The sequence below is a fragment of the Cygnus olor genome, chromosome 1, assembly GCF_009769625.2.
Source record: "Cygnus olor isolate bCygOlo1 chromosome 1, bCygOlo1.pri.v2, whole genome shotgun sequence".
Classification (NCBI taxonomy): Eukaryota; Metazoa; Chordata; class Aves; order Anseriformes; family Anatidae; genus Cygnus; species Cygnus olor.
The window spans coordinates 81052523-81070361 of record NC_049169.1 but is presented as its reverse complement, the minus strand read 5'-3'; the positions used below and the strand labels follow the sequence as shown (position 1 = coordinate 81070361).

Genomic DNA, 17839 nt, shown 5'->3' with positions numbered 1-17839 from the left:
CCTGAAAAGTCTTAAAAGAGGATCAGTGCTCTAAAATGAGACACCACCAGCAGTGCTAAAACCTAAAATCGTTTTCTTGTGAATCTTCAGTCTTTTATTTTATGTGGCTTTCACTGAGTTTGAAACAATCACTACTTCAATATTTTTCTTGCCTTTATTTTAATAGTGAGCAGAAAGAAAAAATAAATAAAAGTAAAATGTTTTTCACCTTGCAGCATTTTCATAGTGAATTAAGAAGGAAATTTAATTAGCCGTAAAAAACAGAAACAAAAAATGAGAGATTTACATCAGAAGCATACCAAATTAATTCTAAATTTTCTAAGCAAAGGAAAAAAAAAAATTACAAATTTACTCCAGTTTTACCATTACAACTCCTGGAAATTAAATTCTTGAGAACATGAGCTGGCAGTGTGCCCAAGTGGCTAAAAGGCCAAGGCATCCTGGCTTGTGTCAGGAATAGTGTGGCCAGCAGGGCCAGGGAGGTGATCATCCCCCTGTACTCAGCTCTGGTGAGGCCACACCTCGAGTACTGTGTTCAGCTTTGGGTCCCTCACCACAAGAAGGACATCGAGGCCCTGGAGCGTGCCCAGAGAAGGGCTACGAAGCTGGTGAAGGGCCTGGAACACAAGTCCTGTGAGGAGTGGCTGAGGGAACTGGGGTTGTTTAGTCTAGAGAAGAGGAGGCTCAGGGGAGACCTTACTGCTCTCTACAACTACCTGAAAGGAAGGTGTGGGGAGCTTGGGGTCGGCCTTTTCTCACAGATAACTAGTGATAGGACTAGAGGGAATGGCCTCAAGTTGCGCCAGGGGAGGTTCAGGTTGGAAATTAGCAGACATTTCTTCTCAGAAAGAGCAGTCAGGCATTGGAACGGGTTGCCCTGGGAAGTGGTGGCGTCACCATCCCTGGGGGTGTTTAAGGAAAGGTTGGATGTGGTGCTTAGGAACATGGCTTAGTGGGTGACATTGGTGGTAGGGGGGTGGTTGGACCAGATGATCTTCAAGGTCTTTTCCAACCTTAATGATTCTATGATTCCCAAAGTAATACTCTAGTGACTTGAGTTTAAAGCTTGCTATTGACTTTTCAATTGGAGAACTGTGAATTGCTCTTCTACTTAGGGAATTCTCTAGCTGTGGATAAGCAATGCCGTGACTGCAGCTTAGCTCTACATATGCAAGTTCAAAAAAACTAGTAAGTATGGGATCACCTTAGTTCTGGAAACAGATGTCTAACCTGGATTTTATCTTTAAATTATTCCAACCTCTTTTCCTCCAACCTCGTAACAGTGAAGAGCTGAGACAAGGTCAAATTCAAACTTTGTCAAACACATTTCTGACATAAGTTTTGACTATATGAAGAAAGACCAGCCCTCTCAGCAATCTCTGTAAACACCAGTACAGACTTTTCACACTAATCCAAAAAAAATCAAAGTAACCACATCATTATTCTAGAATATACATCTAAATGCAAACTACAAAAATCAGAAGAGAAGTGCAACTGGTTAAATTATTCAGAAAATCCATATAGGCACAGAGTAAACATCCGTGAATGAAAACTAAATAATAAGTTCAGGATATTTGTGAACACCAAAAGAGAATTTCAGCTATTGACAGTTGCAATTTTTCCATTATGCTCAGTTAGATTTTTATAAATTTTTAAGAGTAATTTCAAAGACATAGGAAAGAATCAAATTTTCACAGTGGGATTTCAAAATCCAGAGATTGTCTTCCCCTGGACTTTTTATTCAGAACAGTCTGCATCCTATACAGTGCATTCCAAAATGCACTCCAAGATGACACAAGGATGAAAATCAGTGATGAACTTTCTTAACAAGCACGGAAATCTACTCCATCCCCTCTTCAATTTCAAGACTATTTTCATTTCAAAAATCTTTGAAAGATACAAGAAAGACAGGACATGCAAAGCCTTTGCTTTTACTGCTATGCAATAAAAGCATAATGAGCTGATCATTTAGGGCCTGATAGAAGCTCACCAAAGTCAATACAATCCTTTCTGTTGATTTCAATGGAGTTTATACCAGGCCCTTAAATAGACTGTTAAAACCATCTGAATGAGTGATTTTGGCTTAGGATCACCACACACCCCCAGTTTCACTGAATGGTTTTTATTGGTGATTTAGCAAATGTGTTTGTACATGACATAGCAGAAAATAGAAAGTTCAGAAATAGCACTTTGTCAGTCAAAATCACTTGCCTGGTGTTATAAAGTTAACACTATTAAGCACTGGCTGCTAGCTCAAGCCAGTTAAATGCTGTTGCAAATGAAAGATGAAGCATTGCATGAAGCCATGCTAAAATGGATAGAAGGATGGTTACTTACCAACGGGGCGAGCTGTTGACATTACAATGGTGTAGTGAGAACATAAAAAAGAAATTAAAAAAGAAAAGAATATCTGTCAGAATGCATGATGTGTAATGTTACGTTCAACTATGGATATTACCATGATTGCTAACCCCTCAAATGATAGCCTAAGTAAAATATTTACTGCTATTACTGTTTAGTCACACGTTACTATTATCACATTTATTTGAGCATAGCATCTGAACAAGTTGACTGGAATCATTCTCTAAGAAACATTTTTATTATCTTCACATGCCATCATCAAGTATCACTGTTAGTACCTGATAAAAGAAAAATTGCTTGCATTAGCACAAACTTTTAGATCTTGATGAACACATCAATTTAAGCTACACTACCAAATGTCATGCCAGTAGATGCAAGGCATTTGATTTCTAAGTTGAACACCAATTGAATGTTAAGCATGGCCAGTCAGTACAGCAGTAGGGGCTACAAAAAGCTCAGGACAATTTTTCTCATTCAATAACAGGCATGAAAGCTTACAACACATTGCTTTTTCCTCACTGACAGGGCTGATGAAAATATAACAAATAGGCTGAAATGGCTGCAGGGATTTCAACCCAGAATCTCTCAAATTACTGTTTAGATAACTTCTACTTCCTAAAAAAAATGCTGCTGAATGATCGACAGGTTAATACAGTTTCGGACTGATATAAAGATTGAAAGCTGTTGCTGCAACAAGTGATTTCTCGATTATAGCAACAGCCCTTGTATAGTTGTGTTGGGAGAGAAGGCTGACAGTCCCTCTGCTAATAAAATAAAGATATCGCCTATCAGAACAGCTAAAAAGTTGGACATAAGATTGACTCATAGTTGCATCTGGTTAGGTGAAACTTCCCTTATTTTAGCAACAGAAATAGTCACACACTTCTGAGCAATTTTTTTTAAAAAGAAATTAACCAGCTCTATAACATTAAGTGCAGACTAGGGCCAAAGAGAAGACATGCATATCGTTGTGTAGCAGAGCATGCAAGTGCCATCTTAGTTCTCAGCCTTTCTATGGCTTTATTCTTACTTTGTCAGATCCACTTTATGTAACCATTTCAAGCCTGCTGCCATTTCTCACTCATCACCTATTTTAAGACTTTCTGGCTTTTAATATTATGACATTTTTCTTTTCCAACTGAAAGATAAGGAATGAGTGATTCACATCTTTCCAAGATAGGGCCATGAACACTGAGTCACAGAATTCAAATTCTATTATCATTTACAACAGCGTGATGTGAACTCCCCAGCTGCATCCTCATCCCCTGCTTTGAGAAGATGGAGCCATGAATGAGGGAGCTATAGATTATGCTGTTGCTGCCATGTTTGCAGTTTTGACTATGGATACCTGCAAGGACCAACGCACTCTCAAAGTAAATTTTGAAGTGCTAAATGGTTTTCTTCTCTACATGAAGGGTGATTATGCTAAAACTGGTAAAAGTTTAAGAAGTCAGAATTAAATCTTCCTTTAATTAAAAGGAATATCATTCATGGTCCCTTTAAAGTCAACAGGAGTTTGCCTAGTCCTTTGTTTCCAGAAAATACAGAGTAATAACCTTCTCCACTGAATTTCTTAGCTTTTCTCATTTGCTGTTACCTTGAACATTTAACATGCTTATAATATCATGGCTTCCTTTGTGTTGGATAAACACTATGTATTTGACTGTAAATGGCCATCCCAGGGGAGACTAGTACCCAAGATAATGAAAGTCTACTTTTACTGTAGGAAATTGATTAAATTATATATTTCTTTGTTTTTATTTGTTTTGTTTTTCCACCTTAATTTGATCAGATTCCAGCTTCAGTAATTTCAAAGGATTTTTTGTTTGGTTCTTGTTATTGTTCATATCACAAGATAGGTAGCAAAAATAAAAAGCTTTCTCTAGTAACACATACAGTGGACACAGTTCCAGGAGTGTTTGAAGGCTACTGAATTGGTTGCCAGATATACTGGAAATCAGGATTCTGCCTGTGACAAAGTAATGGAGTTAGAGCATTTCTGAGAGTTCTGTGTAGTAATTATTTTTCTCACATTACAAATTGGAAGAATAATCTCTTACATGTATATGCAGCAGGTAAATCTACTTCTTCAGATTAAAACAGGGAGGTCTGCATTACCACATATCTAAAGCGAACACTAAGGTAATATTTTAGCAGGTAATATCTTGGTATCACAATACTTTCTTTTCTTTGTTATATGCTAACATCTCCCCCTCTACAAAGCTACTCAGTGCTTTTTTGCCCTTTGAATTCAGCAAATTAAACTGAACTGTGTCCATGCATTAAATGGATGGAAGTGGAAGCTGTTCTCTTGGGTCAGTTGACCCCAGTTCTAATAAAGCAATCCATTGAGACTTTGAACATTTGATTTAATGTGTATGAAAAGAGGAGCACAGATAAAGCTAAAAATGTTTTTATTAACCTTTCACAGCTCTACTGAAAATCGTCAGTACGCACCACTAAACTGTGAAATAGTGTCTGCATGATATCCATTGTGCCAAATTGCTGCTTATCTTTTGGAATGAAGTAATAACTACTATATTCTATTTACTCATATGGAAATATTAGCCCACAAACTTTTTCTGTCCCCATAATCTTTAGCATGTCTATATCTACTGTCACAAAAGACATTTTTGGCAAGTCATTACTCTACTGGTTTTAAAACCTCCTTACCACATCAAAAAGCACCACATAAACACTGTGTGGATACTAGAGACCATGAATATTTAAAGAGAGAATATGTTAGTTGTTACTTTGTAATACTTACAAAATTTAATTAAGATTTTCTTTTTCTTTTGGCTTGGCTTTATCTTACAGATAAAGAATAATGATAGAGAGTTTAATTACAGCAGAGATAATTGCATAATAATACTATCTGCATTATTTTTGGCAATAATAAACATAGGTACTACATTCCTTATATTTATTAGGGAAAGGAACCCTAATAATAATAGCCTAAACCGATGGCTCACATATTAAAGTGTATGTCCATGGTTACATAGTGCTTGCTTATGAATGTATATGCATCATGCATCTATTCTTTGATAAAAAAAATAATATTGGAACAGATCATTAACTGCAGCGAAATCCTATCTTACAGAATATAACTACAATTTTGCCTGAGATACCAACAGGACCGAGATTTCAGCTGTGTTGCAAATCAGTGCAGCACCCACAACTGCAAAGGATGTGTGAAACCCAAACAAAAGCCCTGTAAGGATGTGGCCCATTATGACGGAAAGCAATTGATCCATACAGGACACCCGCCCTGTCTCCACAGGAACACTCACCTCGCACAGTAAGGGTAGCAGAGGCTTCCACTTTTCCAACTCGATTCTCCGCAATGCATGTGTAGGTTCCTTCATCTGTGCTCATAGCCTTCTTAACGCGCAAAGTGTAGTCATCTTTGATGTCATACCTGTGTTACAAAAAAAAAAAAAAAAAAGAAAAAAAAGAAAACTCATTCTGTAGCCAACCAACAGAAATGAACAAAAACTCTCACCTGGAATATGCCAGTCTGAATCTATCTTGGATCCAACTTTCCAGCTTTGGAAGATAAATTATTATCTAGCATTAGATAATTCCACCAAGCATTAATCTTCATGACGTTTTTATTGCACTCTGCATTAGTTAGAAACTTTACATAAAATTAGTATTGCTATGTTCACTCAGTATTAGGGCTTTATTAATAATATCTTTCACTTTGCCCTTGATCTAGAGCAAAATGATAAAATTAAGCTATCAGACATCAGTTATCAATACATGACAGCTCAGGTTTATCATACCTTTAACTATGAGTGAGCTACATGTTTTACCTTTAGCTGATTTGGAATTTTTCCTTTATATACAGTTTTCCTCTAGAGCAGCAACCCCTTAGGCATATTGGTAGGTTCTGACACTGTAATATTATAAACAATAAAAATATATTTAATCTCTAGAATGTGACATTTATTGAAGAGGCACATTAAAGGAGATTTATCAATTTCACAGAAATACTACAGAGTGATTCATTTAGTGGACAATAACACTTTCTCTTCCTTAAAATAAATTCAAAACATTTCAATTATGCTTTGTCTATTTCTTTGTTTCTACTGTTGTAAAAATTCTAAAACCATGAGGATATATAAAAATTGAAATAATACAAAACATTTCAGCAGGCAGTGAACATTCATTCACAAGGCATTTAGAGTAACTCAATCAAGAAAAATAGGAAAATATTCACTGTTAAATTGTTATCAGCCCATAGAAGTCAAGATTAACAAACTACTTTAGGCTCTGACGCAAAACTCGTTAAAGTCAACTGAAGACTTTAACTTGTATGAAATTTCTTTGGCTCCTGAATTGGGAAAACGTCATAGATACTCAGCATGGATATTTTACTCTTGAAATACTCTCTTGTAAAATTATTCTCAATGATATTTTTTCTATACATAAGCCCCTGATACCTTAATTAAGTCACCTTGAACCAAGAGTTAGCTTCAGATTCTCGTGCATTAAATAGCAAAAGAGGCACATGAGACTAAAGAAAGATCTAGACCTCAGGAGATGTCAGTACTCTAATGGTATAGATGCTCACTAACTAACTTTAGAAAAACTAATTTACCTTCTCTTTGTTATATAGTAAAGACCCCACAAGCTTGTTCAGAGAACATATTGAAATGATAAAGAAGAGCATGCTTACATGTTTTGATGAGTAAGAATGTAATGCTATTAGATACAGAAATGTTGTGAGGCTCTGTCTATGAGTATTGTTTAAATGTTTTGGGAACATCAAATATATACATTACATGCATTGCTATTGGCTCCTTTATTATAGATTTGTAGCAAGAGTACTGTACTAACAGACTTAAAAGCATCTTAACTCAAAGGATCGTATATGTTGAAACGTATAAAGTTCTGTTATGTCTAAGTAAAGCTCATGACATTAATTAGAGTATTGCTAGTAAAGTAGTTCTAAGAATAAAGACAAACCAAGGCATCTTTTTACACTCATCACAATACAACTGAGCTTCATTCTATATTCACTAGGCCTATTCATTAGCAAAAAATGAATTAAAGAAGACCAAATTGTGGCTAACTGTTCTGTCAGAGAAAAACATAAACGCAGATCATACCCATTTCATTAACACTTAATTGTATGTAAATGTTGAATGTCAGGTTTAACTGATGAATAAGAGATATGCCACAGGGAAGAATAACTAGGTGCCATGGCATTCTACAGAAATTTTTAGGGACCATTTTTCCTAGTGTAATACCATTGAGGGGCAAAAATAGTTATGACAATAGAGAGCTTCATACACACTTTCTGGATCAGTACAGAGCTATTGCAACTACGCATTCCAAAACCATATGCAGCTGAGGCACATTTCTTCTCAACTGTTCACAGATTAGGTAGTTTTGCATGCTGTGCTGCACTAGTCAATGGCAAAGAGAATCACTTTTTCCATAACAGAGAAAAGGAAAATGGTCTCCCTTAAAAATCTCAAGAATATGACAACAGTATCCTAAAACAATGGAGCAGTTATTTGTCTTTGGCGACCACAGAGTTGCAGACAAAAGAAAACACTCATTTTCTTGACGCAAGGCCAGCACTAGGAGGCTGAAAACATGAAGTTGTATTTGGCTCCTGTAAGATGATAAAACTAAGATAAGCTGTAGTGTAAATATGGGTTGGATACAGGAATCACATTTATAAAGCCGGGGAAAAATTAGCCACTTATTTTGTTGCACTGATATTTTTTTTTTTTTTTAAAGATAAATACCATCCCTGTGGTTGACTTACCGCTGCTGAGATAAAACCAGACAGACAGCAGGGCTGGATCTGACTGGCTGGCTGCTCGAACTGGGATGCAGGCAGCCTGGGAAAGGGCCCTACAGTCTGCTGTGGGCTGCAGCTGACTCGCTCTTCTTCATCTCACTGATGTGCTGGTGCCGGCATGCCAGCCAGCTGCCTTGGAGGCTTCAGAAGTCTTTATGCTTGCACCTGCCAATCATGCAAATTGTGCAAAGGCTGCTGGGGGAAAGAGCCAGCTGCATGGCATGCCAGGACGCGGAGCGAGAGCACAGCCATAATCTCCCACTTGGATCGAGAAACGGAGGAAGGAGTAAACATGTCACTGTCATGGCCCAGTTACCAATTACTTCAAGGAGTGGCCCAGCTCTCCCTGTCTACATCTCCAACAAGGACATGCTGGGTTTTTGGACCACCCTGGCAGAACATGCCGTCTAGCAATTGGATTCATACATAGATGGACCCATGGGATGTTATAAACATCTGCTGTCCTGAAGTATTGATATGCTGCCCCTCAGTCATCTGTTCCACCCACTCTGTCCCCAGAAGTCACCACGGTTCAGTGAAGAGCTTTGACAGGCAGGAAGGAGAAAGGAAGAAAACTGGTTTTCACCTTTAGCTGATCCACAGCAGCACAAGGAACTTGTGTGAGAAAGGGACTGTGAAGTAAGTTGTGAAGGCTGAATATGCTTGTATTCCTTCAGTTTCTCAAGCAACGGCCTGTGAAGTCTTGAATAGTGCTTGGTCTCCTCTTGATCCCAGAGCTTCATATGCCCGCAACAAGTTTCCTCCTGGGTTTCTGGAGAAGATCACTCTCCCCTGGATCACTTCCAAGCTAACACTTGGAACCAGGCTCAGGGCCTCTCTGTTTCCCAATACCAGTCACAGACAGAGGTTGATGATGGAGTGGCAGAAAACCAGGCTGTACTGGTTATGCAGGTCCTTAACTTTGCTGGTGCGCTAAGAAGGCATTGCCTTCAAAATATGTGCAGCATCAAGAAACACCTCCCAACATATTACCCAAATATTGCTGACTCCTAGCCAAGTAATGCCAACGTTCAACACAAAATGTAGGGTGTCAGACATGGGCTTCATATGCTTATGGCCATCTAATTGATTCTGAATACTTCCCTTTGTTAAACATTTGGAGGTGCTTAACCTTTCGGTTTAGCTTAAACTTCAGCCATCTGACTAAGCTGGAAGAGGTCTTTTAAACAGCTAGTCAGCTTGTGTGGGGATAAAACCCAGCCACTTTTGGGCATCGTGTTACATAACTTGTGTTGTACAAGTCCTAGCTCCAGTAGGTCTGTCTTTAATTACCCAAGAAAGAAGGGGGGCAGGGGACTGCGAAGGAAGAGGCAAACAGAAACAACAAGCAGATGAGAAAACACTGCTGGTGAGGAAATTCTAATAGAAATTGGGTGATTTTGAGTGAAATCTGGCAGTCTCTGGCACATATGAATGCATTCATTGTTGCTAGTTTTGATTAATGACAGTTGTACAATAGTGTGCTGACAGTCACTGCCATACAGACACTTTTTTTTTTTTTTTTTTTAATATGAAACTCTGCTGAAAATGCAACCCAATCAGATTTGGCCCCCGAACAACATGTGCTATCATCACTGTACCGTGAATTGAGATTGATTGGTAACCAGCTGTGACAAAGTGGGAAAAAGAGCCTTGTCTTTTTCAAGAAAAGAAAAAAAATAAAAATAAAAAACCCTGAATCGTGTCAAAACCATTACCATCTGCTCAACCACATAACAAATAAAACAAAACACATTAACTACTTTTAAGTAACACAAATTAATGTACCAAGGTTAGATTCATGCATTGGCTTAAGCATCTAAGAATAATCTTGAATTATACTGATTTTGTCACAGTTAGCAGTTCTTGATTTTTTTCCCCTATATTCAAAAGTGTATCTGTCCCTATTCAGCCACCAATCTTCCATGGTTATCAAATAAAAAAAGTGAGAGAGAGAAACAGAGAGAATAAGAAAATTTACTGAAGTTGGAGAGATTTAGTGGTATGTTTTTTGCATTTGATATGCATTCTGCTACTTCATAGAAGAACCCTTAGATATCCAGATTTTCAAAAACGTGCATGCGGCTATGCATAAAAATATGTTTCTTTGTCTTTTGTGTGCACAGGTAGAGCAGCTGCGTCTGTATCTGGAGTTGTTACATTCCTAGATATCCAAGTAGGTCTAACTAGTGAGGATGCAGTTGCTTCAGCTGTGCCTTTTAAAGTTGTAACAATGCATTACTACGTTCACTAAATTCAACAAAACCAACTCAAAAAGATGTCCTTCCTGCTAAAGGGAAATTGCAAAAGTCACATCTTAATTGCTGTAAACTGATGCTGCTGGCATCAAAAAAATTACATCAATTTATACCAGGAACCTATTTTCTTTTAAATATTACTCTAAATGTAAATATATATATATATAACACATATATATATATATATAATATATATATATGTGTTATATATATAAATGTTGTACGTAGGCTTTGTAGGCTTTCCTTTTTTTGTTGTTGTTTTCTTTTAGAGATGGCACAAAAATTACTTTGCTCTGTTTTCTTTTGCCTGTTTGCCAGGCAATTTTGCAACACACACACACACAAAGCTTGAAGATTACTCACAACATCAATGATTAGGGAGCCCAAATAGAGAGATGCTACCAGCCAAAAACCAGAGTAAACAGGAGGTAGTTAAGGAGGCTTAAGCTTCTGTCTCCACTTCTCTTTTGTGGTGCTGGCACTTCACTTCACAGCATAGTGCCACAGCTTTTCACTGGCTCCTGGACTGTCCATGCCAGTTGGAAGGAGCCAGGGGGAAACTGCAGTGAAGATGGAAGCAAGGAAGCGTGAGCCCCTTACCTGCTTCGGCCTTGTGTGGTCCAGGAGCAGAAAAGAGATCCACCGCTCCCACCAGGGATGTATCCACCCTTACTACCAGTTCCCTTACACAAACTGTTTCTTTTTCACTTACAGCCCATGCACAAGCCTATGTGAGTGACACAGGGAAAGACAGTGTGCCTCTCCTTTTCGTTCCCTAGAAAACCCTAATCAGTGACAGAGAGTGCAAGAATGCATACATTTGTGTGTACTGGTGTCTCAAATTGTTCTCTTGTACGCCTGCAATCAAGGCTGCTTCTTGCTGGGTGGCTCTAAGATGCAGCTGAAGGCTACAATAAACTGCCCTACCAGGGAGCTATCCCCAGAGTGAGGGACAGGGCAGCTGCCACTCACGGGCACATGTGCAAATCCCCATTTATTCCTTGCCTATTCCACTCATAACAGAGAAAGGTACAAGGCAGTGCAACATCACCTGGAATTTCTTAGTGTGAGGCATGTATACAATCAGTCATGGAAGATGGTTTACTGGCCTTATGTCAACAAGCCAGAAAAAGAGCTAAGTGATACAGGTTACTGTACACTATTTTTTCTTAAAATATACTGACAGCAGGTTCTGCTTTAGTCCAAAATCTTTTACGTGTTGTTACCAACAGATTCTTTATAATTTCTTATGGTTGACACTCTCAATTGCAATAATACAGAACACAGAACCACACTGCAATATGCCTTAAGCAAAGATATTCGACAAAATGGCCTAAATCTCATAAAAGATGTATGCAACGGTTACAGTAACTGTGCCAACATTGTGAAACCATTCCCATGTCCAAGAAAATAATGTTTTCCAACTTCTCTGGAAGCATTAGACTATGCAGCACTACTCTTACGAACACACATATGTGAGTGCACATAGCTAGTACTTCTAAAAATCAGCTGCCATGAGCTCAGAAAAGACCCAAGAAAGAAAAATGGGACTGCTTTTTCATTCCCATTAAAATAATTTGAAAACATAGAAGTTCAGCACAAAACGTATGTTTGGGAAGCTGTTTCTCAGCAAACACTATGAAAACTGATAAAGGCTCTTTTCTGCATCTACATCTCTGCTTGCACAGAGAATTACCACATTAATTATCCAAAATGGGCTTCTGATTTGATTTGAGTTCCAGACAGATCTCCACATTTCAAACGCTGGAACCTCAGTGGAAGTATGAGCTAAGAGACCATGTAATGACTTGGCATGGAGGCCTACCCTCCTGTCATCAGAAGTAGTCCTTTACCTCACATATGAGACGCATTTGCCAGGCACTTGGGGAGATTTGTATTATTAATGCCTATATCATAAATTTATCTATCTGAAAAACACTCTTGATTCACAGGGTTATCTGCTCGGCACATCACTGACATTACTTTTAAGGAAATTAGTTTTATGGAAAAACAGTATTTTGTTTTTCCTTAAAATAAGGACTGGGTTCCAGTCATTGCAAGTACCCTTTTGTCTATTTCTATTTAAAAAAAAAAAAAAAAAAAAAAAAGGAAAGGAAAGGATACTGCAAGGACTGGGACACTATAAGAAGATCTGAGCCAAATTGACATTTTGCTCTCACTAAATATAGTTATCTGATTTTGTTATTTTTATTTTTTAATATGAGTACATAGATTACGAGTAGTTTGAAACAAACAATTTGTTTTGGCCATTTGTGTTGGCCTGTTATTAGTTGCCTTAAGCATGATGAATGATTATGGTATACTTGTCAGAGAACTAACTGAAATATTTTTAATCTGTATTTTGAATCAGTAACCAACCATGAAGTGGTAATTAAAGATGAAGTCATGTTAATGCTTTAATGAAAGTGCCTTCTACATTACAGCTGAGCCAGAAAACATATTATTAAAAAGCACGTTTTTGCTAATGTAGGACTTAACAACAGCAACTGGAAATTGTTCTTAAAGATAAAACTTTAATCTTGCATTGTTTTCACTGCCAGTTTTTGTTTGTTTTTTTAACTGAGATGATGACTTTTGTACCCCATTCAGGGATAAAACGTACTTAAAGGAGAAGAAATCTCTCTGGGCCAACCATTCCAATGGCATCAACAATGCTGTGGTCACAGCTCTTGAATCTTATTCTCACTTGAGCCTAACTACCAGCTTTCCTTTCCTGAATGTTTCACATAAAAACTGCACAGCTAACTATCTTTACTTTTTCATTCTGTAATCTTAATAGTCAATAAACTGATTATTTGAGTGAAATTCTACACCTAGTTTTCTAGATTTTTTTTGTAGAATTTCTCCTTCTGCAAGACCGTTTATTTCCCGCAATCTTTCATGACTGGAAAATTCAGAGAAATCCATGTCTGAGGCTGGTATTAAATTTCCCTTCAGAACTCTGCTAGTGACTCCATTAATTTTCAGACACGTAACAATTTTAGGACATTAGACAACAGAGAATAAAAGCTAAACAATCCTCTTGTGGCAATCGCAATCCTATTTTAGATGCACTGCCAGTGATCACTTTGCAGATCACCAATGGCTCACACAGCATAAAGAGAAAACACATAGGCAGGACTGGTAGTTGACACAATTCCTTTAAGGCTGTTGTCCATGGAGTTGTAGAGCTATTTTCCCAACCTTGACCCTTATGTAAGCAACTGGAGACTGTTTTCATGCATCTGCAAACAGACTGCCTGAAACAATAGCTCTTCTTCAGCTCTGTGGTGAGACCTGACACTTAACATTAAGCCAATTTAAACGTCAGTGCTATTAACCATTTCTCTGCTGTTCAGTCCAGCACAGACACATGTCAAATACTTCTGCTCACAGCATGTAATATTTCATACAAATTGAACAGTGGATAGCTACTGGGTTAGATGACAGATTTCTGGGGTAACTATGGGATGATCCATCTACAGGGCATTATTCAATACCATGCCTTGAGGGACTTTAATAGTCAAAAAACACTCTGATTTACACTTTCACTTGGCCATGTATTCCTCCAAAATCCATAAGGAATATTTTTCCACTTGCAGATTGGGAAGGAATCATTGACGGGCAAAATACCCATCAGAGAACAGGATTGGTTACCAAACCAAAAGAACAAACAGTAGGGTACGTCAACTGGATGCTACCCACATACAGAAAACTAAACCAACCCCTGCTTCCCTTTTACCGCTCATCAACTCTCTCTCTCTAAATGGTACCTCTGGCCTTACAGAATTTTCCACAAATGGTTCAACATAACAACTAAAAACACACTTTGATTGCGTGCTGCTGAAATCTGCCTGTTCCAGTAGGCTACGCGGATTCTCTACAAGTTGTGTTACAGCTTGCCCTGTGCTGCATTAAGCCCAAGATAACAACGTCCTCTGTGAACCACCTCTACTCCCTTCAGCTGTATGTAAGAATACAAATAACATATTAAACCTCTTTCTTTCACTGTCTCCTTTTGACAAGCTATTAAGAACATCCAATCTTCTCCCCTATGCTCCTCATAAAGGGAGTTATTCTCTCCTTGATGCCTAGCTTAGGAAACAAAAGATGGACATGCAAATCATACTGGATCTAACCAGAGGTAATGAACAGTACACATAATATAGCTAATATGAAAAACATCCTTTTTTTCCTGACCTTTTATTTAAAACTGTTAATTGTCATTAATTGCAACAGAAATTTGCTGATGTAACCAAAGATTATATCCATTAAGGTACTAAAACACACTCTTTAATTAATTTTCAATACACATTAGACTGAATTTTGTTACATTCTGCACGGAGATTAACTCAACCAAAGCACACTGCTATGGTGTTATTAACTCATATTTCATTGAAAGGTCATTCTCCCCTTGGTTGTGTCTAGAGGAGGCTGTAGTTAAATACCTCACTATCCCATCCACAGAATATAAATAGAATTATGTAGAACTGTGTTTACTCACGGAACCCATAGTTCCACTGTTTCTTAAAAATTACCATTTCTCTGGCTTACCTTATCTTGAGATCATGCAGAAACACAAATGCAGAACACCTCTGGCGATCATGCCCTTTCTGGATCTTCCCTTAAAAATCTAACTTTTCTGAATTGATAGGGATAAGTTTTGCTGTAAATAGCATTGAAATTTGTTTTAAAGATTTGTACCTGGGAAGACTATGATATTTTTAAAATTTCATCTCTTACCCTTAGGTTCAAGCCCACAAGAATCCACGGAGGAAAGCACAGAAATGACAGCACTTCATGAAAACGCATGCCTATCAGAAGCGACAGACAGAATTTCTGAGCAGACTATGTGTGTGCAAGTATTCCTCAGGCACAAGCGGCAGGTTTTAAAAACACAGCAAGACTAACTTACCTACAAAGACTTTTGATGGAGCTAACACATATAAGTTAAGTCTAAATACTCAGCTGTAGTCAAGGTTAAACATTAGGGCCTGTCACTTATAGCAATTAAAGTTCTCAGCAAATAATGACAATCCTTTTCTGCACTTAAATATATGTATAATTTTCAAAACCAGAAAAGTGCATTTTCCCAAATTATTTTAAGGAACATTCTTAATTTTTAGTAAGTAAGGAAGCTTACTGTGCTGTTTATGATTTTCACTGCTGTGTATCACTGCTCTGTCTCGTTTAATAACCTGCAATCTTGTAACACATAGCAATACACTCTGTGTAAACTACACACTGTTTTCCTTCTGAAGTATCACTCTTGATTTTTCTGCCTACACTCTCCCATTGTGTGGGCAGCACATAAAACAAATACCTCTTCCTGCTGGTGCAGTTGCCACTTTTCATTTCTAGTATAATATTCATCTAATCAGACAGTGCCTGTAAATGCAACTTACACGAGCAGGTTGTAATTTCATTAAAGATGTATTTACTGAGCTAAGCCAGCTGTTCTGGGCTGGAGTGCATAAAAAGACCCAAGTGATTGCTACTCAGTCATTTTTAAGGCAACTGAAAAATACATTTGCTGAGCTAACCTCACTCTCCCAAAGAGCTGGCACTGCTAGCTTCTTCTGTGTAAAAGGTTTAAACAGTTATTATAGTGTGTCACAAATTTTAACTTGTAATTGAAAAGCTCTCGACTTCCTCAAAAAAAAAAAAAAGAGAGAGAAAAAAGAAAATATCCGTATTACTTGCTATGTAATTACAGACTATGCAGCTGCTCTCTTCGGCTGTGCTAGAAAATTTAAAGACATGAAACACTGTACAAAGCTTATTCAAATTTTATTGCTAGTCATAGATACGCCACTCTCACATTGGAGCCTCTCGAATAATATCAGTTTCTTCCTGCTACCAGGACTAAAAAGCAGATGCATCAAGAGTTGACTGAGGCCATATTGAGTTCCTCACTACACAGGAGACCATCAGACCCCGTAGCAGGAAAGTATAATCTCTATTTCTGCCAAGCAGACATCAAAGGAAAGCTACCTGAACATGTGGTTGGAAAAAGACTTCAATGTGTAAAAATGATTTTTCTTTAATTCTAAGTATTTCCTGATCATTCTGCATAGCCACAATTGCCTGAGTTGCTTTAATACAATTTTTGTGCCATCTCCTTGTGTCACTAATAATGAAAAGAAACTCTATTCATGAAGTAGCAAACCTAGCATTTCAGCCAAAGGCATAAGACTGGTGACCCCACAATATCCTGTTCATCTCCAGTAGTTTGACGTGAGTCATACTTGATTAACTATTCCCCTAGCTTTTGTGTACTGTATAAGCTATGGTGTGATGTTGAATTTTTAGAGCAATTAAAATAAAATATACACCATGTGCCTCTATCCTTGATTTACAATGCATTTCGGTCTTGGGTCACTGATTCAAAATGGACAGCTTCTAGATTTACATAGCCCAGATTTCACATTGTACTTTGATTTTGCCTGTTGGTGCAGTATCAGCATTTTTTATAGCATGCTTTTCATTTGCTGGGATTGGTTTAGGGTCTAAAAAGAATTTTCAAATCTGAAGAATCAAATTAATTTATTATTAAACCTATATATATATAGGTTTAATAATAAATTTATATATATATATATAGGTTTAATAATAAATTTATATATATATATCTATATATATATATAGATATAAGCTATGAAAGCAATTATGCATAATTCACAACACTGTTTCCATCTGCTCCTTTCTATTGCTTTCTTAATTCCTGTCCACAGATACAAAAAAAGCTTCATGATTTTTACAGAAGTCTTTGAAATCTCAAGATCAGGTCTACAGGAATTTGGAAAAGTTACATCCTCTGAATGTTATCGAGACCTTTTTTCATGGACGTTTTAACAACGTCCACTATAAGAACAACTTAAGTTCTTAAATTTAAAATATAGATTATTGTAGTTGTTTTAGATCATTAATTCAAAACAGCAAAAATGTGGACTGAAGACTACTGAAGATTTTCACATGCAGAATAAACTTCTGCCCATCTGTTCTCACTTTTAAAACATGATTGTTCATAAATTTCTGGGTAATTATAAGGACAATTAAACAAAATACCCACTTTAAGACCTTTTATTATTTTCATATTTTCAAACACTTATTTCTTTAGAAGTATGTTTTTTTTTTTTCCTACCCCCCCCTCCCCCCTTCAATCCAACTGCAACTGGAAGTGTTTACAGTTCATCAGGGACTTTTATAATTAAAACTATAATAGCCTGAAATTATTTTCCAATTATTACTCAACACACCAATTGGTGGAGCAATACTGTTTATATTTGTCACCAGAAATTACTGTGATTACTTTTCTCTTTGCTTTCAGATGTAAAAAAGCTAAAAGAAAGTAAGATGGAAAAACAGAGAAGGATTTCTAAAAGACTATGGATCTAGTATC

General features: G+C 37.3%; 1 protein-coding gene across 1 annotated transcript in view; it reads right to left on the bottom strand.

Annotated features, from left to right (window-relative positions):
- ROBO2 (roundabout guidance receptor 2) overlaps positions 1-17839 on the bottom strand; it is a 1087423-nt gene that overhangs the window by 119186 nt on the left and 950398 nt on the right. The window contains 2 exon segments of the mRNA XM_040566381.1: positions 2338-2349; positions 5652-5779. Of these exon segments, the coding sequence (XP_040422315.1) occupies positions 2338-2349; positions 5652-5779 (140 nt within the window).